The 23,640-nt window shown below is 52.2% G+C and overlaps 2 protein-coding genes across 2 annotated transcripts; both read left to right on the forward strand.

Moving 5' to 3' along the window:
- Positions 1-190: 190 nt before the first annotated feature.
- Positions 191-13,900, forward strand: COCSUDRAFT_64412 (hypothetical protein; the record flags this gene model as incomplete). The annotated part of the gene is made up of 21 exons (XM_005650750.1): positions 191-197; positions 463-638; positions 1,163-1,340; positions 1,905-2,129; positions 2,701-2,814; positions 3,171-3,304; positions 3,563-3,639; positions 4,019-4,181; positions 5,355-5,507; positions 6,047-6,242; positions 6,582-6,751; positions 7,402-7,485; positions 7,864-8,093; positions 8,647-8,774; positions 9,245-9,363; positions 10,166-10,390; positions 10,906-11,067; positions 11,582-11,779; positions 12,239-12,341; positions 12,759-12,934; positions 13,148-13,900. The coding sequence occupies 21 exons, from the start codon at positions 191-193 to the stop codon at positions 13,268-13,270; spliced, it is 3,141 nt and encodes a 1,046-aa protein (XP_005650807.1). The 3' UTR covers positions 13,271-13,900.
- A 3,041-nt stretch (positions 13,901-16,941) lies between these two features.
- Positions 16,942-23,405, forward strand: COCSUDRAFT_32122 (hypothetical protein). The gene is made up of 11 exons (XM_005650751.1): positions 16,942-17,039; positions 17,501-17,646; positions 17,955-18,107; positions 18,663-18,788; positions 18,884-18,979; positions 19,432-19,560; positions 20,036-20,188; positions 20,441-20,586; positions 21,257-21,383; positions 21,917-22,071; positions 22,508-23,405. The coding sequence occupies exons 2-11, from the start codon at positions 17,566-17,568 to the stop codon at positions 22,635-22,637; spliced, it is 1,296 nt and encodes a 431-aa protein (XP_005650808.1). The 5' UTR covers positions 16,942-17,039; positions 17,501-17,565; the 3' UTR covers positions 22,638-23,405.
- Positions 23,406-23,640: the final 235 nt, after the last annotated feature.

Here is a 23,640-nt window from a genome sequence, read left to right on the forward strand (position 1 = left end):
TTGCATCCTCTCTATGAAGGGACCTCTTTGCGCGAACGCGGTCCCTCCCAAGCCCTAGTCCCATCCTGTAACTGACATTGGCCACGTCCTCTGTGTGCCTTGGAATCTAACGAACTCTGCATTATACTATTCCTGCTGCTATCCTAGCCAAACCCTCGCGCTTTTGGACCATCTTAGCGTGCGAATAGACATGGGCAGTAGGCGCCACAATACCTTCTCCTCAGCTGCAGCCGCTGGCCATAATCATGTCATTACTGCCTGGGGCGAAACTGCAAACTGCACTGCCTTGCACATGATCTGTGCTGTCCAGCCGATTGCAATGTGCACTCTTTTGAGCACGATCTGCGCTGTCCAGTCAACTGATTGCCCAAGCGGGTAGCAGTATGGCGCCGGAAAGGGGCTGGCGGATTGCTGTTCATACAGTGTAGCCGGCTGTGATCAGATGTGCGCGTCGCTGCGCAGGTTACGCGGGCATTGACAAGAAGGCATGCGAGGGCAGAAGTTGCTGCTGGCACCCGTTCATCGACGTGGACAACAAGGGAGGCCCCAGGCTGGAGCAGCCCTCCTGCTTCTTCACAAACACAGCACAGAATGCCTACGCCGTGACCGATGTCAATGAGACCGCCGCCGGCGTTGAGGTGCGCTGCTGCCAAGTTTTTTCTATGTCCGATCGCTTGCGCCCCTTTGGATCCAGACCGTGACATGCTCAAAGAGTCGCACTGTGCACGGTCCCAAATCTCCTTCTCTTAATTGCCAAGATGTGCGGGTGGTCATGCAGTCATGGGAACCTTGCTCGGTGTCATCAAGGCCGCCTCCAGACAGGCACCAAGCTGTGTGTGTACCTGTCCATAACAGGAGCACGAGACAGGCACTGGATCAATTAAGAGCTTGAGACAGGCTATACTCGGCTCAGTTGTCAGCTCTGGGTTGCTGTGGTACCGATTATAAGAGTAGTGTAGGGCAAGGGACCGTTCTCTTAGTAATTCATATTATGAACTGCTCTGATTCCGTAATAGGATTTCAGCTCCAAGACTGGGCTTAATGTTGTGCAAGCCCTAACACCATCGGTCATATTGACAAGACATCCTGTGAAATGAAAGGAGCTCATCCTTTGCACCCTTATCTTGCTTGACAATAGACAGCCTAGGCATGTTTCTCTCAGGCGCTGCTGGAGCTGAGGAAGGAGGCCTCCCCGGAGCTGGGAGTAGACTTGAAATACCTGAAGCTGGAAGCGGACACTCGCATCCCGGACATTCTGCGCGTTCGCATCACCGACCCCCATGACAAACGCTGGGAGGTTCCCCGCGAGCTGCTGGCGCAGACACCCGAGGAGGTCGCAGGTAGACATCTCATTTATCATCTGTGTTTTCAGCGAAATGGATGCTTGATAGGCTTTAGGGGGCTCTCAATGTGTAAAGGATGAATCCTTGCCGTCGACATAAACGAAATATCGTTAGCTCACAAATTCACCTGAGGCTCAAGAGGGCAGGACAATGGCACAAATAAAAGTACCAAGTGCTGGCATTAGCAGATGTCCTGAACTGACAGCATCTATTTGATTGTTGACTGCACGCTATGCTCTATGACGTCGTGTACAGTGCGATGACCTGCCGAGAGAGGCTGTGTCTGCTGGCGCGATGGCATGCTGAAGTCCACAACAGCAATCAAAGCTGACTTCTGACGTGTCGTCATGTCCTCAGACACAATCCAGAGTCTTGCAGGCTCAGGCCTCATGTGCCTTGGTGGAACGGCACACCTTATAGCCAAGTGGGATAGCCTCAAAGATCTCATATGCATACAGAGAAACCATGCTGGCATACCTGGGCAGGGGCAACAAAGTTGCCTACTCACTTTACCGTACAACGTGCACAGGCATGATAAGAATGTATCCTGCTGGTGCGCAGACGCCAACTCCAAGGCGGAGCCGCACAAGTACCGCTTCGACTACACGCCGGAGCCCTTCAGCTTTGAGGTTACGCGCACGGGGCCTGCCGCCGCCCCGGGCGAGCCTGCACTCTGGAACACTACCGGGCTTCGCATGCTGTACAAGGATCAGTACCTGGAGCTGACCTCATGGGTTCCTCCCACTTCCACCATCTACGGGCTCGGCGAGCGCATCTCCTCCAGCGGTGCGCGCCCCTTTTTTGCCCCTGATCAGGGGTGAATAACAGTGTTATAGGGGTATACTTACTACCGGTGTTTGGAATCACCCACAAGACCTGGGACATCCTTCATCTATGGGCTCGGCGAGCGCATTTCATCCAGCGGTGCGCCCTTTTTTACGCCCCTGACCAGGGGATTTGCAATCACGAGAAGTACATTACAGGTAGAAGGTGAGGACTGTTGTATTTGCCCTGCATACAAATCTGTGCAAGCACATGCTCCCACATTGCATACCTCTGGCAATGATTTCGCTGCCTTTCAGACTGCACAAGCGGGTGACTTCTTCGGTGGGGGCCTCCTGTGGAAACAGGACATGCAGATTCAATGTAGGGTGCAAGATGTCGACACACATGATCAAGTTGCCACAGCAGCCTGCCAGGCAGGGTGAATGCGAAGACGTCTGCTTTTCGAGGATGTATGTGAGACCTGAGGATGCGCCGAGTCTTTTCTCTATGCTCAGATTGTCACATGCCCCTATTGTAATGTGAATGAGGGGCCGTAACGATGAATTGAAGCGTGCGCGCTTTTACGGTGCAGGGCTGAAGGTGGGCCGTAACGGGCGGCCGCTGGCGATGTGGAACCGCGATTGTACGGACTACCCGGACCTCAACCTCTACGGCTCCCACCCATTTGTGCTCGAAGTTCGCGAGGGTGCGAACCCTAAACCATACTCACTTGTTTGTTTACGTACTGGATCTCGTCCATGTGTGCTCAGACCAGGATTTCTGGAGCTTCCAATTTTTGGGCAGGGCATCTATGCATGCTCATTGTTTTCTAGGCACCAAAAGCATCGCAGCAGTGCCAGCGACGGCCGTGATGTAATGCTGACAGGTGGGAAGGACATCTAACACGCATGCCCGTTTTTGTTCTGCTTGCAGAGCGGTATGGTTATGAATCTGGTGTTATATTAAGGCATGCATGCGTAGCAGCAAGAAAGTGACCGCAGAGGCATGCATACGGCCAGGTCGTGCACAGTAGAGGTGAATGTTTGAAGTGCGTGACTGCAGACGGGAGCGCGCATGGAATGTTACTCTTCAACTCGAACGGAATGGATGCGGTGGTTACTGAGGACAAGGTCAGCTGGCGCGTCACCGGGGGCGTCCTTGACATCTTCATCTTCCCAGGGCCTAACCCCATGCAGGTATATCTCCCCTTTTCTTAGCACAATGTATTACTGATCCCCCCTGATGCGCATTCCGCATAGCTACCACAAAGCAGATAGCCTTGAAGCGTCCTGACTGGGCCGTCACAACTCAGTTCCTGGCTGAGCGACTGCATCACGAGGCTGCATGTGGATATCTCTGGGCATCTCTAGAGCTGCCCCACGGGTTTCAGACACCCTGCATCAGGCCCTTAAAGAGTGTCCTTTGTCCGACACGGTACCACTGCATGTGTGCAGGTCCTGGAGCAATACACCCGGCTGTTTGGCCGCCCCGCCATGCCCCCGCTCTGGGCGCTCGGATTCCACCAATCGAAGTGCGCACCCCTCTCTTGAATTTTGATCAGATGTGCCATTTCCCTGCCAGCACACATATCAATCCCAAACTGCGGCGAAGTAAGCAGCAAGTGGAAGTGTGTCCTGTGCTGCTAATGCCCGGGTTCTCCGACGCGGCTGCATCACTTTCTTGCATGTCGGGGGCAATGCAGAGGGCAATATGCCCACGAGCCCAAACAAAAGGCATGCACTGGTGGTTGCTGTATGTCGACGAAACCACTCCATTGAAACATCATTGAGGGAAAGAAATTGGTTGCATGCTTGACCCCTGTCTCCCCCAGGCTTCATCAGGGTGTCTGTTTCATTGTACTTTTATCTAATCTAAATCACTCAAACTTGACAGCATATGGCGGGGTGCAGGTACGGCTATGCATCCATATGGGAGATGCAAGAAGTTGTGGACAACTACACGGCGGCGGATATTCCCCTTGACACCATGTGGGGGGATATTGACTACATGGAGCACCAGCGAGACTTTACCTTCGACCCAGTCAACTTCCCCCTGCCAGCTGTGCAGGCGCGCGTCTTTTCATCACAACCTCTTGTCAAACCCTACCCAGGGGGTAGTAAAGACTATTTTGTATGTTTTAGTACCCCTGCCGCCAGCCGGCGCAACCCTTCATGGCCCGCAATCTAGCACCGAGGGTTGCATTGCCCCTATTCCTTACCAGTACTACCGCTTTATCCGTCAAGGATGGCAAAATCAACACCGAGGACTACTTTTCCCCATGGTCAGTCCTGGCCTTCTACAGCGCTACCCTTGAAGGGTGGCAAAACAAGAAGAGGGCTGAAGAGCCCCTTGAGAGACTCTTGCACGTTCCCGTCAAGGTCTGGAGCAGGACAATTCATCTGCATAACTTGCCATCTGGTTGTGCCTCGCTCCGAAACTCTTGGCGTGATTTCCATGTGTGTTGCCCTGCTCTGGGTCTTATTTTGTGCATGAGCCTGTCGAAAAATTGCGACACGCGTGAGATACAGACATGTGGCCATGAAGGCGCACCTTTCTGTCCCCCCCTGCCTCTTGACATGGTTCTGTGTCATTGGGATGATGGGTACGGCTGTATCGCCCCTTCAAAAACTCCTGCATGTCCCTCGTAGCTTTTTAGATACGCTTTCCTACAAACGTATACTATGTGGTTGCGTCTGGTTAGTAACCGGTGGGGTAGATAAGCCATAGAGGATACGAACCGGAAGTGCATATCTTGATTTTCTGGCACTGTGTTGTTGGGTTCGTGTATATACCGTGTGATCTATTGAGTATACGTTAAAAGGCGTCGATTGATAGGTATTTTCACACGTAAACGTGATTTATGGACGTGGATCGAAGTGGTCGTCCTCTGAGGGTGAATATGTATCGATATCTGCACGTATCTATCTAGCAAACCTCTAAAGCGTATCCATTGCCGAATTTTCGGGACTTGTCAGAGCACTGAAAGCAAGACAAACCCAAACCACTTGGGGACTGGGCCATAGGAAGCACAATCTGCATCGGTCTTCAAACGTGCAGTTTTGTGGCAAAATATCTATTGTGCAAGGGATGCATACCTCTTTGCTGCCACTAGGAGTACTTCATGATTTGCACTGTGCCAATTGCTGCAATTTCAGCAAGTTGTTTTGTGAGCGCCTCAAAATGCAAGCACACCTTTGGATGTCGTGCAGCACACAGATTTGCCGACAGTAATGTGTGAGCATGCAGGAGTTTGTAGAGCGCCTGCACAACAACAGCCAGCGCTTCGTGCCAATTCTGGACCCGGGCATCCCCCTGCTGCCGGGCTTTCCCGCCTACGAGGACGGCCTCAAGCGCGGCATCTTCATCACTGATGTCACTGGCCAGCCCTACATCGCTGAGGTGGGCCAGATTCCCACCTTTGCCCGGTCTGTTGCACTTAATTTTGGCTGTTGCATGCTGCGTTCTTTCCATGCATGAATGGTTTCCTTGTGTCCGCTGATGTCACCGGCCAGCCTCGTATCGCTGAGGTGCCCAAATTGACCTTCTCTGCGCATCATTTCTTCTTCTATGTGCTCCGTAAACATCAAGTTGTGCTTGCGCACGCGCTGGCGCATCGTGTTCAGCGCCCTGGCATTTATGGCGGAAGAACCTTGCGATGAAACTTTGTGCATGGCCTGAAGTTGGTGTGCATGCATGCATCTGTTTGATCTGGACCAGAATATCTGGCTGACCAGAGTGTCCACCTTGCTGATGTACCCAGATTTCAAATTAATACTGGGTACACGGCACACGTAGTCACCATGGTCAGCCATGCACAGTGACATAATCTTCAAAAAGTACGGGAGCCTTGCCTCTCTCACAAAGATGCATGTCTCAATGGGTCTAAGTGCAGACCTAGTGAGCAGCATTCATGCTTACTAATTCCCACACTTGCGCAGGTCTGGCCTGGGGCGGTGCATTTCCCCGACTTTATAAACCCTGAGGGGCAGGCGTGGTGGTTGGATCACATCCGCGATTTCCACGCGTTGGTGCCCTTTGATGGGCTCTGGGTGGACATGAATGAGGTGTCCAACTTCTGCACCGGCCACGTGTGCGAGCTGCCGCCCGATGGCATCTTGGATTTCGTCGATCCCAGTGCGCCTCCTGTCTGCCTGCTTTGTCACGCTTCTGATTACTATTGGGGCTTGCTCAAAGGGTTCAATTCAATCCCCTTGGTTGTGGGCATTGCCTGACAGCAGAGGTGAGCTGGCTGTGCTATGAAATTATTTCCGCTTGAGGCGCCGATAGTTTGTTATAAGTAGGTGTGTGCGCTTTTCTTTGCATACCTGCAAAAGCAAGTCCTTGGGAAATTCTTCACATGCAAGCCCCAATGGGCAGACTCCCTTAATGTGTTGCATTTCTCCTGGTGCGCAGCCATACTTCTGCAGTGAGACATTTGGATAACCCAATTCAGAGTTTTGTGCTCTGCCACAGGCGTGGGAAAGCCATTCTTCACGTTCGGGACGGAGCCGCCGGCGTGCCGCCTGCAATGCTGGTCGCTAGAGCCATACCTCAAGCAATGGCTGCTTCAGGAGCAGTCGACGCGAAACATGCCGGGCAGCATAAACGGCAATGCAAAGAAGGGCGCCTTCATCGGCTCCCTGGTGCGCACTCGCCCGTCCACCCTCTGCCCGGGTGCTATAAGTATTCTTAAACGCTCTGGCTGAGAAGCTGATGTGGCACAGCACCTGCCGCTGCAGCTCGCATTTAAGGCATATTACCGCATTTCATTTTCCAGCACTGATGTGAGCAGTTTGTCGCATTTAATTTTGGGGATGATGGTGACCCTGATTATTATCATAACACACTTGTTCCAGCCCTCAGGGCTAGTTCCCTTGCAGCAACCACTCATCAAATCCCTCCAGCCTTCCCTGTCTTGGCGCTCTCTCCACCAGGAATGCTTTGGTATCTTGTTTAGTCATGAATATCAGGCTTCAGGGATTGTCATGATCCCTTCCCTTTTCTTTTTGCTCATGGCAGTGCTTGAGTGAAAGGCATGCCTGGGTTTAGTTTGAAGCCAATGTGCTCCAACCAGCAAGGCCTCGTCGATAGCCACGCGCATCGAACTCTTTGCCTCTCGAGAGTAGCCTTCTTTGACCTCTGACATTATGGAGTCTGCCATCGTAAGCCACCCCAGACGAGGCAGAAGCAGGCTTCATGAAATAAGAAAATCAGAGAGAAAATGCTGCTTGTGCGATAATGAAATCAGAGAGAAAATGCTGCTTGTGCGAGCGGTGTCACTTTGCGCTTGCAGGTGAAGGGTGTGGCTGAAACTGTTGGGACACGCGCCTGGCAGGAGCCCGAGCTGGAGCGCGCTGCCTGGGAGATTTTCCTGAAGGTCAGTTGCAAACTTCTTTGCTGGGCGTATTCAATTAACATGAAGTACCTCGAACAAGACATCGAAATTGGGGTTGACGTCTTCTCGGGTGGGCTTGACCCTGTTGAATGTGTGAGCCAGCATCTCAATGGCACTTGCTCTTTGGTAGGACATGGGAGCGTGTCTGGAGGGCCATTAACATTCAAGCTATTCTTCAGCTGTGCCCCTAGACACATCCTTTACCCTCTACCCAGTTGGAGCTTGCTTCTTCTCCTGGCAGTTGTTTGACGAGCTGTAATATTTAGATGGCATTGCTGCGGACACTTGTACAGGGCCCTTGGGCAGTATTGCAATAGATGATATTTAAGGGTGCTGACCAGACTAGTGGTTCCACCCCAGGTGGATGCGCCGCCCTACTCGATCGCAAACAACAACGTCCGGCTGCCGCTTAGCTTCCGTACAATGCCCGTTACGGCCCGCCACTACGACGGCTCCCTGCAGTACAACACCCATAATCTTTACGGACTGAGCCAGGCGGCCGCCACTGCCCGCGCGCTGCACACCCTGCACGACGGCGCCAAGCGGCCATTTGTGCTCACGAGGCGCGTTACCAATCTCTGCTCTCGCTTGTCTCTCAGCATTAGCCTTGGGGGTGCACCGTGTGGGCGGAACGCAATGTCAGCATGTGGTTTTGAGGCCGTCATGTCACCGAATATGCCAGCTGTAGGCGCGCTGTTTCAAATGTCCTAGGTATGAAAATTCATCTGTTAGTGGGCATGTCAGTATTGGAGGTCTTCTCTGGTGCATGTCAAGTAGCGCCCCTTCTAGGTGCCCACCTGAAGAGTAACATCCAGAGGTTGTTTTGATGACATTTGAGACTTGATGCCATCGTGCGCGAGCTGCTTTTCGCTTGATGTTGCCCGGTGTGTTGACAGTGGCCAAGGTCAGAGTTGGAAATCCCAAGAAGCGTACGTTTTTGGAACTCCAATGTCTGAAACCGGCCACTTTTTGCTGAAGTCCCTGAATACCTAAATCCCAGCATGGTAGCATTCATGCCAGCACATGAAATTCAGGGGTCGTGGGTTTGAAGCAGATACACCCACTTCTAAAAGAATGGGAACATCACAGGGGTTGTGCTCTGCTTTTAATGATATCTGAGGTACATGCTGCTGATGCGCACAGGTCTACCTTTGTGGGATCTGGGGGCTATGCGGCGCACTGGACGGGGGACAACGCCGCCACGTGGGATGACCTGAGATGGTCTGTAGTGGGAGTGCTGGAGGCCGGCATCTTGGGCATGCCCATGGCAGGTGGGCAGCAAATTTTCCCTTCCTATTTCACGATAGGAAAGAGTGATTTCTTGCGTGGAGGAAAGTCTGCTCATCTGGCTGTCGAGACCGTCAGTGTCTGAGTGCAGGCTCGAGGTTGTATGCCCAGACAGAATGCGTATCTGCGGGCTCGCAGGCACCTCTGGGCAGGGGTGGAGAGGGGGTTAGCAAGGGCATTTGTGTAATATAATGAGAGGGAGTGCCGGGGTGTCGTCATGCAGAAGTGATCACTCTTTCAGCTGGCAGGCCACCTTGCTGCTCGTCTTATGCAGCTCGTTGCCATCAGGGCACCCAACAAGTCTCAGCCTGCATGCCTGCGGGGCTTTGCACCGCTCCTGCGGGCTCTTTTCCTTTTCAATGCAGGACAATGCAGGCGCTGTGCAGTACTGCACAGCCATCCTGGTGGCAGTCCTTGATGCCCATTGAGATTCCTGGTGTGTCAATCTGTGTAGGGGCGGACATCTGCGGGTTCCTGGGCATTACCACGGAGGAGCTCTGCGCTCGGTGGATTAGCGCCGGTGCCTTCTACCCCTTCGCGCGATCCCACTCCGATCTCACCTCCGGTTACCAGGTGCGCACACGTTCGAATCTCAAGCTCGCTCTTTTTTGCCGTTCCTTTCCTTTCCTTTCTGAGACCTTCTTGTGCTCCCCACCATTGCTGTACGAAGCTGCTGCACAATGGGACTCTGCTGCATGTGCAGCATGCCAAAGAAAGCATGGAATCAAAGCACGCGTAACGAGAGAGCGTCATTGGAAGCCAGAGTGGCCATTGCTGCTTGGCTCACATTGGCTGATGATTTTTAGGAGCCTACAGGGCATCTAGGTTCGGGCGTTGATGTCACTGTGTGGTGTTTGGGTTCCGTCATGATGGGCATGCATGCGTGCCAATCATGCATGCACAGCCTGAACAGGACCTGCAAAGCATGGCATTTGATCTGGCTGCCCCTAAAGTTGTACAGGAGCTTAAACATGAGAAGCCCATGCCTTGCAGCGCAACAAAGCAGAAAAGCAATTGAATTTGCTTTGTCTAGGCGCATGCATGCTTGCAAAGGCCTAAATAGGCAACTGTGTGACATGCCTGCTCCTTCACCTGTCTCACGCAAGGCACTGGCACTGACAACAAAGGACAAGCATCAGTTCATCTTTATTGGCTGAAGGCAATTGCGCAATATTATCGAGCAACTGACCCAAGCATCAAACATGTTCAGAATGGCTGAATGCAATTTAATTGAGCAACTGACCCAAGCATCAGATCATCTTTGGATTGGCTGAATGCAATGTTACTGGGTGACTGACCCAAGCTTCAGATCATCTTCTGATTGGCTTGATCCAATGTAAATGAGCGACTGATGGAGAGTTTAACGCACGTGCAGGAACTCTACCGCTGGCCGAAAGTGACGGAGGCCGGCCGCAATGCGCTGGGATTGCGATATCAGCTCCTGCCGTACCTCTACACCGCGTTTCGTCACACCGCCGGGCACGGCTGCCCGCTCGCGCGGCCGCTCTTCTTCGGGTGGCCGCAGGACGCCACCGCACGCGACGTTGATTCGCAGTGGCTCATGGGCGATTCCGTGCTAGTAACCCCCGTGCTGGATGAGGTGGGTGCGGCTTGATTTATGGGAAAGCTGGGATATGCAGCTTCCACCACTGTGAGACCGTGATACTGCAGCAAGATTGGTCAAAGTGCATTTCAGGTCTTCATGCCTTCTAGGGCAATAGAGGACTGCACTTCCAAAATCTGGCGCCCTTGCTGATCCTGCGAGGCCAGGTCTGTTGGTCGGCAGTGTGGCTGCTACAAAGGTAGCCGCTTAACACCAACATTGCTACCGATAGATATGGCTTCACCCGATCAGCTGTAGCGCCAAATTGTGCGAAGATCACACTGCCTGAAGAGAGCGCTCATTCCTCTGGAACTCTTTTTTTTTCCATCAGACTGAGCCAGGCACACCTGTCCGCTGTTGCCATCGTTGTGATTCATTTCTATTGTCCTGACCTGTAATGGGATTGCCTTATCGTGGTCGGAATAGGTACTCCCCACTATTCCTTACTTCAAGGCAAGACTCCAAGAGCGGACATGGCTTGTTTAATCACCCTCGCCCTTCCTTGCGCGCAGGGGGCGGAAAGCGTGCAGGGCTATTTCCCCCAGGGTGTATGGTACGACATTTCCGACGAGACTCCGGTCGACGCATCTACCGCCGGCCGCTTTGTGCGCCTGCCCGCCCCTCTCACCCACCTGCCGGTGCACGTTCTCGGCGGCGCTGTAGTTCCAATGCAGGTGTGTCTCAATTGCATTCACTGATTGAATAAAATTTGGTTGCTACTGAGTTCTCTCGCGCTCATTTGGAAGCAGGTTTTAGTATAGGAACCTGAGCTTGCTCAGCTTGTGGAAAGGGCATGTAGAGAGACATGGGAGGGGGGTAATGCATGGGGTCTTGCATACCTTGGAAGGTGTAAGGTGGAACTCAGAAGACATAATAACGGATGGAAAATGGAAATCCCCGGCATCTGGATTAGTCTCAGTGCCAGTGGAATGCTTCCAAAATAAGGGATATCCTTGCACAGCAGAGCTGAGGGTCAACATAAAGAATTTCAATAGATTTCGGGACATTCAGCAGCTATTGACGTGACAAATGTCTCTGCAGGTATTGCATAGGACGCGCTCATGACCATGGCTGCACCAACAAGCTGCGGCTGTTTAAAGTGGTGCATCTGCACATTCTCTGCAATGAAGCTGCGCCTGTGAACCACGAGCTACACAACATTGAGATGTGTGAGTGTGATTCTCGCAGGAGGCCAGGATGACTACGGCTGAGACCTTGCAAACGCCGCTGACGTTGCTGGTGGCGTTCCCCCGGCTGCCGATGCAGGGGGCCCCCCGGGAGGCGCTGCGCTGTGGCCCGGCGCCCCCCGACAGCGCCGCCCTCGGGGGAACCGCCAGCAGATCACTCGTGGCTTGGGGCCAGCTCTACACGGACAGGGGGGACCAGGTGGGGGACCGTGTGCTCTCATAGCTTCCCCACCTCCTAAGCACAGTGCACGGTGAAGCTATTGAAGCGGCACCAGGGTGTTAAGTGCAATGCGTGGTTTGGGTGTATTGTGAGGCGGCCACAGTGTTGCATGCATTGAGGGGATATGATGGGAAGGGCGCCTATCATCTCTATGTGTTTGGGCGTCTGAGCCTCAAGGCCCAACTGTGAACATGTGATCGCTGTCCATTCCTTTGGTCAGAAATCGTGGCTTCTGGGTAACATGGTTCTTTTTGAATGTCTTTCACCCATTTGCAACAAAGCCCTTGACCGAGAAGGTCGCCAAGTGCACAGCTGCTCTGATGGGACGTGCCAGTCTAGCAAAGGAAGCTTTGTTGAGCAAAGATGATCTTGTGCGCAAGGGAAGCACTTAAAAAGTACAAACATTGTATGATGAAAGAGAGGGAATGCTGCGCGCAGGTGCTGGACGTGGCGGGCGGCGTGGACTCCGGGTTCATCAATTTCCGGGCCAAGGCGCAGCCGGACGGCACCGGCATCCTCTCCGGCACTTTCAGCGCCGACGGTGAGAATTTTCCAAAGACCCCTTACAACCTAGCTATCTCCCTTCCATTTCGCTCAGACGCGGTGGTGAGCAAATCGCCTGCAGAAGTCACAAAGCACCTTGGACCTTGTTCTTCCGCATGCCAAGTGCCAGGCGCATGTCGGCTAGACAACCTGCCCGCAACAGGAGCTGCAGGCTGTCCTTGAAGTTTCCCTGTGGTTTTTAAATGCAATTTTCCTTACCTGTGTGTGCGGAGGAGGTCAGCTCTGCTTTGTTACTGTCAGGCTAACAAATAAAGCTGCACAGCAGATACTTTTGAGTCTCGCTGCGCATGCAAGGATCCTCCCAGCAGCACAGCCGAAACCCCCCTCCTTCCCGTGCTGAACGGCTATCTGCTCGCAGAATTGCTGAGATGATGTTATAACGTGCGCTGCGCAGGAGAGTGGGATGAGGCGCACCAGGGTGAGTGCGCGGAGGGGCTGCCCTGGCCGCTGCTGGACCGAGTACGTGTTTTGGGCCTGCCCGGCCGCATCGACCCGGCATCGATTATATTCGAGACCCTTGCCCCCGGCAAGATCCACCCCGCCACCACCCAGAAGCTGTCGCCCTCCCAGGTGCGCTAGGGGGGTCTTGATGGTTTTGTTTACAGAGTGTGTGTCAACTGTGAAGGAAGGCATCAGGCAGCCACAGGAACCTCAACCCAGCAGCCAGCAATTTCAGAGCAAAGAGAAATGCAGTCCTCATTGCAGAGCGAGCGCATGTGAAGGAAGTGTAAGCACTGATGGCTAAACGGCACAAATGACTCACCCCCGCTGTGTGTGCGCCAGGTCTCGCAGGAGGAGGGGCGGATCGGCCAGGTGGACATCACAGGGCTCAGTCTTGAGCTTGATTGCCCCCTCGGCTTCAGGCTACTCTGGATGCTGGAGAAGCCTCACAACGATGAGCTCTGATAGCAGCCGCACCTAGGCCTGCAGAGCAGCCTGGAAAGGACACATGAGACAGCATGAAGAATGAGCCGGCAGCATGGAAAATGTGAAAAATGCAATTGAGGGAGCAGTAGCCGATGCGTCGCAAGCACCAAAGCAGTGTTGAGCGCCCTCAGAATCGGATGCGGAACATCACAGGACAGTTGCTGGGTTGAGGAATTTGGCAGCATTGTAGACACGGACCCGCTGACAGGAACCCTGTCAGCGGGTCATTGTTTCCAATGGGAAACCAATGGGAAACCAAAAATTGCAGAGTAGCCTGCATCCACAGTAATGAAGGGATACACATGACATCAAATACCCTTGAGCCCTCTTAGAGCGCCATCATTGCTGACATGGGGAGGGGTTCTAGAGATTGGACTCACATTTGTTGTGAATTGCATGTGGCACTGCATGCAGACCATTTGGATGCTCGTTCAGAACATCCTGCTAGCAGAATTGGCTTTGTGTTGCGTTGTCATTGGTGGGTCCAGAAACAATGTGTTTCATTGTGTGTGCAGAGAAGCCTGCATAACGGACAAACATGCATGGTCCGTCTGAAGGTGAAGTATAATATTAAGAAACTCGCGGAACTTTAAAAATTTACTTTATAAAGGGCTGATACCCACATTTACAATTGCCAAAAGCTTGCTCTGCTATACAGAGGTCATAATTGCTGCATTTCTTGCCACAGCGTTGCACCCTCGACATGCCTGCAACTCACAGCTTCTGACATTTGTATAAGTTGCCACAAATGCATCCAAACAGTGCCAGCTGTTCTGGTCATGTCAATGGACCCTTTGTGTATCAAACGTCTGTACACTGTCAGACAACCAGTTCGTTTAGACCTCCCGCAGTGCTTCCCAGGCATCCAGCATGTGAGGCCTGGTGTCCAGATCATGCATTATTCTGTGTCAAGCATGCCAACGTTGATCTCACGCCAGCTCAACGGCTTTGAGATCCCTTTCAGCACAAACAATGCTATTATGCCGCTGAGCTTCGGACTGCCTGGAGGGTGCAACACCGGTAATGGGCCCAGAAAAGGACCCTGTGCACCACCGGCTGCACGCTTGTTCAAGCTCACTAGATTCAGCTGCAAGCATTCATGAATCGTGGAAGATATCTACTTCCAGAGCTGCTCGCCAGACTAAGTCCCTTAAGACTCGCTGGCACCTGGCACAATCCTTAGCAGCCGATGAGAAGGGCATCTTTCAAGCAAGGCAGCGCCGACAGATTTAGCAAAGCCAACGAGCAACGTCTGACAGGATCATGCAACATCAACCGCACGTGCGATCTCAGAGCATGCAGTGGCAGCTTCTTCATGCTAGCAGAAAGATTGGCACGGCGAAATAAGGTGCTTACAGACGGAGCCTGCTGCCCATACTTGAGGAAACCTTGGGGAGTGTTCTGATGCTCCACTCTGCTCTGATCCAATGTGAGCACCTCTAGCTGGTATGCATGCATGTCTTTCTCCCAAGTCAGGACCGCGCAGGAGCAGTTAAGGCTCTTCGGGGCGGGCGGCAGCACCCCAACATCTACTGTGAACCTCTTGGCAGTGATCATAAGATGCGTCAGCTTCTTTAGAGCGGCAAAGGGCCATCTGGCCGGGGCACGCTCCAGGGTGATGCAGCAGCTGACAAGGTCCGCCAGCGGCGGAAAAGAAATGGTACACGGGCGTGACTATTGTAATTTCCAGGGAATTTACGTCCGGGCAAGTCTGCCACAACGCATCAAACACACTTTGCGTAAAATTCTTCACAAGCCAATGGGAGGACTTGAGCCTTACAGCATGAACGTGAACGTGAACGCCATATCGCCGAAACCAGTCTCCCAGCTGCATGCAGGCATCGCTGGGTTCTGGTTTGGACGTAAGACTGTCCAGATCAAGGTCTTCGCCCACTGAAAAGATGCTTGTGCTGAGGAAAGACGCCGCGCGCCACTGGCGGCACACGCAGGCTGCTCTGGCCGTTTGCTCGCTGGTGTGATAATCATAAATAAGTGCCAGAATGTTGTCTTGCAGATGTACCACTAAATCTCCAGTGACACAGAACTCACAAAATAATGAGGTTCATCACCCGCAGAAGCAGAGGCATGACTTTGATGAAGGAACGCTTCAAATGTATGCTGTATGAATGTATGTATTGTATGAATGCTTCACAGGAAGTGTGCGTCTCAAGGGCTCACCTGGACTACTTCTGCTGCGTTTGGAAAGTGATTCTTTGTTTGCCATTCCTTTTGTCACGACAACGCCATTCTTGAATTTTACACTGAAGCGGCTAAATGGAGGTCTCGATTTCCAGCCCTTATCTACAGGGGAGTATGGATTACTCACCTGATGAACAATTGAACACTGCCTGGCTTGAAACCCCGTGTCAGATTTGGCTTGCTGCCTTGCGACCTGTGACATGCATATGCATATGCACGTTCACTCCTGGCATTTCCAGAGGTGTGGGCAGAGGAAGTATTGTGTGCAATGCATGTAAGAAATAATCCAGGAGCTGTGGGCCTCCTTGCACATGCGACCAGATTTCGCATCTGGGTGGTCACACGCATGCATGCTTGCGGCTTGCATGTACGGCAATGTCTCTACAGGGTAGGCATCTTCACCCAAGGAAGCCATCATTACCTTCCTCACTGCTCAAGCCTCTACTGTGACTTCCATTTTCAATTTCCTGACGACAATCCAGCACCTGACACATTACCGCTGCATGGTCAATGCATATGCAGGAGCAGGAGACAGGAGCCAGAGAAGGGGTCTGCGAACGCCTGTGCTACTGACAGGCCTAGCTCACACACATGAGATTCTCGGTGAGGAGCAGAACTGCATGAGCTGTTTTTCTAAAGGATATATCAATTCCTCCAAGAACAGCCAGCACCTGATGCAGGTGCTTTTTGCCACAGCAGGAGGTGGCAAATCTCAGAGGTGCCCTTGCTCAGTAATGGTGTTGATTGGGATATTAAAGCAATAGAAGGAGCGGAGATCACCTCATGCTTCAATGGAGACGTCGAATCGCCGTTCTTCTGGACTGAACCAGCGCCCCCTATTGAAAGACAGCTGGGAGAAGGTCTGGTATATTTTTGTTCCAAGTACCTGATCAATCGGCAAAATCATTATTGATACGTAAGGAAACAATCGAAGCGTGAAGGAGCTGTCTGAGCTCGAGAATTGGCTATCAAAGGCAAAGCTGGTGGCTTCAATATTGAACATCAACGGCGCTTTCCGGAGTTGTATCTGCTGCAGCTCACTTGTCTACAGGCTCCCTGGCGTCAAGACGGTTCCTTCTGCAGGTGGCAGAAGCGTGTTGTCTACACGAGCCACCGGAAGCCAGGCGGATTCGGGATGCGCTGCTTTGACTTACCATGCTACACCGACGAAGCCGCTGTTCATGAGATCGCGAGTTGGTTCTCCAAGTTGCTCGATTGGAGACATAGTGAAGAATGGTGCTTATTCGCGCATTGCGGCGAGCTTTCGAGCCGTGTCGTGAATCTTGGGCACGATGCATGCGCCCAATACACCAACGACCCCAGCTGGTTACGGGAAATGCCAGAGAACACCCTTTTTCGAGATGACTGGATGGCCCTACATCTCTCGAACACGAGCGTGGAGGACAATTGAAGCTGAAAATCCCTGAAGGGTCTTGTTCCTGGTAGATGATGTGACTTTGCCGTAGCCGAGGGGGCCGTCAACCGCCGACTTCAGTCGAAGAGCCAACCAAACCTTGGAACGTAGGTTCGCGCACAAGCGTCAGGCTAGGTGCGTTCCGTGTGGTGTGGATTGCAATCCTGGTTGATTGTTATTGAGAAATCCTTAAGTTGATGAACTGGATCCTGCGATATCCCTCCCAAGTGCCTCCACTTGTCACCCGGGACAAGCACGATGTCCATCGGGCTTCCTACAGCGCTGTGAAGCTGCGGCTTCCATCATATGTTGCCTGTGATATCGAAAGGTGGCTAAAAATATAATTATAGCTAGTTGACATTGCAAACACAGTTCACTGGGGACCTGCCAGCCTCTTAAATTGATTGGGAGGGTTGCACACTTGTGGTGGACTGGCCACATGGACATCTCATTTAACATCAGAAGTATCTGTATCTGCAGCGCTCATGATAACGTCTCGGATGTCCAAGCAAGAGAAAAATTCCACCAATACAACCAACACCATTGCACACAAGGTAGATCAAGGCTGTGGTTGAGTGCACCCTCCTTTGCTGCAGGCGAGATGTGCGTTCCAAGCACTCCGGGCATCACTCCTGCATCTACAGTAGTCTGTGATGGCAAGATGATTGCGCATGTGGAGACTGCTGCTTGGCCTGCAGAGGAGCCTGCCATTAAATGGCGCACTGCTCTCCCCGAGCCGCAGGTGTGCATTCTTCTCTCAGAGAGTTTATCCCCATCACATCCTTTCGTCGTGCCTGAGTTGGAAAGCATCTGCAGCAATTAGCCAACTCCATTCAACGGCAGGCATTGCTGCTTTTGGTAATCTCGGGCACGCTGGCAGCACCGAGCAACGGCAGAGATCGTTAGCTCATTACACAATTGCTTCCCGCATGGGGAGTTTCCGTCCTCTGGTGTTTTAAGCACATGTCATAAGCTTTGGTGATCCAAAGACTGATGCACTACAGAGTCAATCGTGTGATCGTGGCTGACCACCTGTGGAACATGATGCAGGAGCCTCTGAGGCCATTCAGCCTCTGGCAGGCATTGAAGGATCTCATCGGCAAGGATATACTGGATGCCCCACTGCCGATTGGGCAGTACTGCCCCCTGACTGAGCTGCAGTTCCGCGCAGAAGAACTGGAATACACTGAACTGCTGGATCAGGTAGTATCTCCTCACCATCGCATCACAATCCTACTATTTGCGCGTCAATTCTGAGTCCGCAGCCTGAAAAGAATTCGGCTAGAGCAATTGATGCGAGCAGGTTTGACGGAAGTGTCAATGGGAGCTGAGTGCAGGTGTAAGGCTTGCAGCAGGGGTCATGTCCCGATCTTCAGCTAAATAGAAGCCTGTGATTAGTCATGCTTGTCTCTAGGGTCTTTTGCTATTCAACGGGGTAATCAAATCAACATATGGTCGGGGGGGCAACTGGCGGCCTCAATGCCAGCAGTGGTTTTCCAGAAGGCATTGAAGGATAGATTAGGCATCACTGCGTAGCCCTGTAATTTTATGTGTGCCCCGGCTGGCACGGGTCAACACAAATAGCCCGTAAGCCCGCGCCCACGGTTGACTGGGTCTCGCCTGGATCTGGCGGGGCCCATCAAGGGGTAGCATATGTGGCAGCCTTTGCATGCAGCTTCTCTGCAGCCGCACCTTACCTATGGCAGCGCATATTATGATCTTTATTCATAGTAATAATAACAGCCTCCCATGGCGCAGGCAGCAGAGCTGCCTAAGGGCAGCATGGAGCGGCTGCTGCTAGTGGCAGCGTTCGCGCAAATCGGATTCTCAGCCGGCCTCCGTCCTTACAAGTGCATGAACCCTGTGATGGGCGAGACTTTCGAGGTGGCTCACCTTTTCTCCCTGACTCTCATAGCCTGCACACAGCATCCCTGCGTAGGTTCCAAATGTCGGAGAGTGACTGAGAGTTATGTGATCAGATTGTGAGGCCTGAGAAGGGCATGCGGGCAGTCATGGAGGCTGTGCACCAGGACTTCAGGGGATCCACTCGCATTATCAACGCCTGGCACGCCCAGGTGCGAGTCTTCGGCCCTGCAGACAGATGTTGTGAAATTTCTGAACGAATGTGAATTGTGGATTAAGATTTCAAAAGCGCTAAGGCGTGTTGGAGGGCTGCAGAAAGACCTGCAACTGGACTGAGGCATCCAGTCCCCAAAGCACCTGCACTAGACCATTCAGATTGGTCTGATTCTTGCACTGAATCAGATAAGTGTTTGTTAGTTTCTTCTGGCATGCGTCAGCTCGCTGCATGCTGATCTATTACCAAATCAATAACGCAGATACCGATCATATCGAGCCTGGACAGTCCAGGGCTGCTGCAACCCTTGAGTATAGCAGTATTTGGCTCTGCATGTTATGAAAGAACCGGCCATGGGACACCACATTTTTCTTATTTATTTATTTTTTACTCATTAATTTACTCAACTCTTACAAATCAATTACTCATGGCAAAAGAACCCCTCTGCAGGGGGCTCAGTGGGAACTCTCTGGAGAGGATGAGCCACGAGTCCGCTTCTGGGGATCGTCCGTGGATATTCATCTGAACTGGACAGATGTACTCACCTTCTCAGATGGCGACACCTACTCCTGGCGCAAGGTGTGCTCATTTTGAAAATTATTCCATTTTTTCATTTCTTTTTCATTTTTTTCATTTATTTTTGTCGTGCATGCCGTGCCTATCTGCCGTGCAGTCCTCTCAACAAACCCCTAACCTAAAAGTAAGTGAGGATCTCTAATTAAGTGATATTTTCATCTGTAAGGGAGCGGGGCTGCTGGAAAGCTGGAATGCATTCCAGAGTGCGCACTTAGATCTCTGCCGTCAGCACGTGTGTCGGTCACTGTCCTGATAAGGCTCTTGCATTTATTCTGAAATCCATGCTTCCTTTTGCCCAGATGTTTCAAGAACCAAAAGGCTGCACTTGCTGTCCCGCTAAACCGACCTGCAGCAAGTGCTACAATGCAATACTTCAAGTGCGACGCGCCAGTGCAGTTCCTTTCATGGCAGTGTCATTTCAACAAAGGCAGAATTTTTCAGATCCATTACCAACCTGCTGACTGTGCGCTGTGTCCAGGGGACCTCCAATATCAGCGGCCTCATCAGCGGCAACCTGGTCATTACCCACAAAGGAGTCTTGTCAATCACCAGCCACACAAGTGGTGCTACCGTGCATTTGACCTTCAAGGAACCCGGCATGTTCAGCGGAAAGAATGCCCTCAAGCATGAAGTGCGTGACTCGTCCTACGGAGTTTTGAAGAGCCTGCACAGTCAGCTTGCGTGTGTGTCCTAGATTAGAGTTGGGACAGAGTACATTCAGAGTGAAAAACATGCAAGGCTTGTGCGTCAGAGCTACGATTTGAAGCTGTAATTCAGGCTCTTCATATTTCGCCTGCATGCATGCATGCAGCCAGGAACTCTGCTTAGCAGGACACGGCCAGGCGGCATGGCAAGTCTGCATGTGTTTCTGTGCTGAGTGCAGATGACAGGAGTAGTGGAACTGAATGGGAAGAAACTGCCGGCGCCAACCATCAGCGGTCATTTTGACCAGAAGCTGGTCGCCAACATGGCTAATGGATCCACAAAAACACTGTGGGAAAAGAGATACCCACAGGGCGGCCTTGGCAGGTGCTTTCCACTTCCTGTTATAGCAGCAATTTCAAAATAGAATCTTAAATGCTCAGTTCACGGAGTTGAATGAAGCTGTTGCAAGCAGAGGGCGGCCGTTCAGCTTTGCATGCAAGTACGCTTGAATTTGAAAGCAAGCACTTTGCGTGAAGGGCAGCTCCATATCAATGCAATTTCTGATGTCTTCTGGAGTTCAAGAGCGGAGGCATATTGTCCTTGTTGATCTGGAAGCCCTCAAATCAACCAGGCACCTGTTCAAGGCGTTGGCAGGGGACTAATGATTCTGACTGGCTTTGAGAGCCCATGAGATATTGATAATTGCTGCATTTGATGCAGTCTGTTGAGGGCTAGTCAATGTTGCTCTGTATATGTGGTTTGACTGTATTTGTGTTCAACCTTTGCTTAAAAATACCGTAGCCACCAAAAGTGGCTAAAACAGGAGTGTGAATGGTGCATATACAATAAGGGCCCCGGCTGGCGAGGGGCAATATAAATAATGAGCACCATGCCCACAGTTGATTGGGTCTTGCTTGTATCTGGCCAGTCCAATAAGGGGTAGGATTATGGCGGCCTTCAACTGCAGCTTGTCTGCAGGACGCACCTTGCCTCTTGGCAGGAAAAGCGTGTAATAATAAGAATAATAAATAAGTAGCCCTGCGCGCGTGTGCAGGTGCCAATTCTCCGAGTGGACCGCGTCTCTGAACGAAATCCCGGTTGGTCAACGCAAGCGGCTGCCGGCGTCGGACGCGAGGCTGCGGCCGGACATTCGCGCGCTCGAAGACGGCCGCTACGGCCAGGTGCGCGCAGCTTCCGTGCCCTGTTTCGGATGCATTAGTACTCGCCTGTTCTGGTGCTGCATTAGTACTGTAGTCGCCTGTTGTGCACTACTTAAGTGATCGCCTGTTTTGGCTATGGCCTCTCCTGGCTGCATTACACAATAAGCCCACATTTGCTGCTGCCTGTATCGGCAACCTACTCGGTTGCAAGTCCTACGGCAAGTTCCGGGCTGCACTGTCGGCTCTCTGTTGTCGCTGCAGCAGGAAAAGGCCGCAGCAGAGCTACCTCTACAGGGCAGCACTGTGCCAGGATGCCCTCTTTTCTGGGGTTATCTACATTATAACACCATCCTGCACCTTGTTTTCACGACACCTCAGAGCTCGTCCCTGAGTTCTTGTGACAAGTGCTGCACTTTTGGTACCGGGTAGCTGAGAGGAGTGCCCCCAGCAGGACCTTGTCTTCTGCAGGAAGGTGAACCTGCTAAATTTCTACTCTTCAATTGCTTCAGCTGAAGGCAGCGAGTTGCGCCGTAAATCGAAATTATCTGGCGTAGGCGGACAGCCTCAAACGGGAGCTGACCGCGCGCATCAAAAAGAAGGTCCTGGACGAGGCGAAGAAGGGAACGCCGCTGCAGCCGCGCTGGTTTGCGTTGACAGAGCCCGGCGCGCTGACATCAGGATTGACCACCGGCACTGTGCAGCGCTACAAGTGAGTCACCCATCAGTCACCTTATGAATTGGTCACTTCATCGTCACCTCATGAGTCACTGCCTTGAGAGTCACACATGCAAAGGATGTAATTTGTACCACACTGCAGTGTTACTGTGGCGTCTGCATTGGAACTTCCAGTTTGGGAGATCCCAAGTGTATGAAAGAATACTATCAAATGAGTTTTGTCGCGGAGAGCTCTTAAGAGGAGCTTGCAAGGGAGCTATTCTGTGCGCGGTTAGGACGATTTTAGGCCTTTATTTTTTTTAAGGATTCCCACATGGCAGCAGTAATTATCTGGCAACGCTGCTAGCCACCTCCTGTCACAAGAGGAACATGCAGAGACCAGCAGAGCACAGCAGCATCAGCAAGGATGTGTATCTTCCTCGCAATGATCCTGCTGCAGGTTTTGCCGAGACAGCAGAGTGTGCATGCAGGTTCACCGGCGAGTACTGGAAGGCACGGCGCAATGGCAGCTGGGACAACGTCCCTGATCTCTTCGAGTGGAGGATCAAAATTCGGAGCGATGCCACAGGCTCAAGGAGAACTCTATTGGCCGTAGAATGATAGATGAATAGCCGCAGTATTGCAAACTTCACCTCACGGCAGTGGCTCTGCGGGATGGGCTTCAGAACAACACTCGGGCTTCAGAACAAAGCTCTGGAGTGGGATCCAATTTTGGCACGTTCAGAAGCTACATCAGATGCAAGCAGCCTTTCAAGGGTGTGCACGGCGAGTAGGAAATGGGTAGGACTGTGAGCAGAGCAGATCCTTTCAAGTGCATATATGCGGCTCAGCGCTGCACAGCGGCTGCAACTGATGAAGTTGACAGCCAGCTGAGCGGCAGCTACAGAAGGAGTTATTCCCAGGCGCTCCTTAGCTTAGAACTGCACTGGAAGTACTCAGGAGAATGCCTATCCAAATTGGCACGGTACAGGGCAGCAGATGCTTGTTGTGGGGCTGTGGCGGGACCATTCTTGTTGCTTGCCGCAGGCAGTGTCACAATATGAGGTTGAACATACTTGCCCCACTTTGCAACACCCAGTTGTTATGGAATCTACAGCTGCTGACATAAGATAGCTGGGGCCCGAAGCAAATCATTGAACTTGAGTCAAGGGTTGGGTTGCAGGCAGGCTGCCAAAGCATTCTGTGGCCACAGGTTAGTGGGAGGCCATATTCTCCATCTGTGATGGTCTTTGGACCTTTTCCATCTTTCATCAAGATGAACGAGCTTTACACTACTTTGACAAGCAATGAGAGTTCTTTAAAGCCGTGCAACACCTCCAGATGAGGGCCAGTCTGCTGTGGCTGGTGTAACGCCCAATCCATCGTATCATCTCTCGACAGCGTGGATCATGCCAAGAAAATGCGCATATGCAGCAAGCGCAAAGAGTACACATGGCTTCTTGGGAGGGAACGCGCTCGTGTGGCATGCAGATCATCATGCATGCAAATTTTGCATGCAAGGCCAGTCCTGCCGTTACTGGTGCCTCGCAGTTGCAAAGTGACCCGCATATCTCATCATTATTCTTGTAAGAGAGCCCAGCATATTTTAAGTAGCTGCATACCA

This window comes from Coccomyxa subellipsoidea, assembly GCF_000258705.1.
Source record: "Coccomyxa subellipsoidea C-169, whole genome shotgun sequence".
NCBI classification, from domain to species: domain Eukaryota; kingdom Viridiplantae; phylum Chlorophyta; class Trebouxiophyceae; family Coccomyxaceae; genus Coccomyxa; species Coccomyxa subellipsoidea.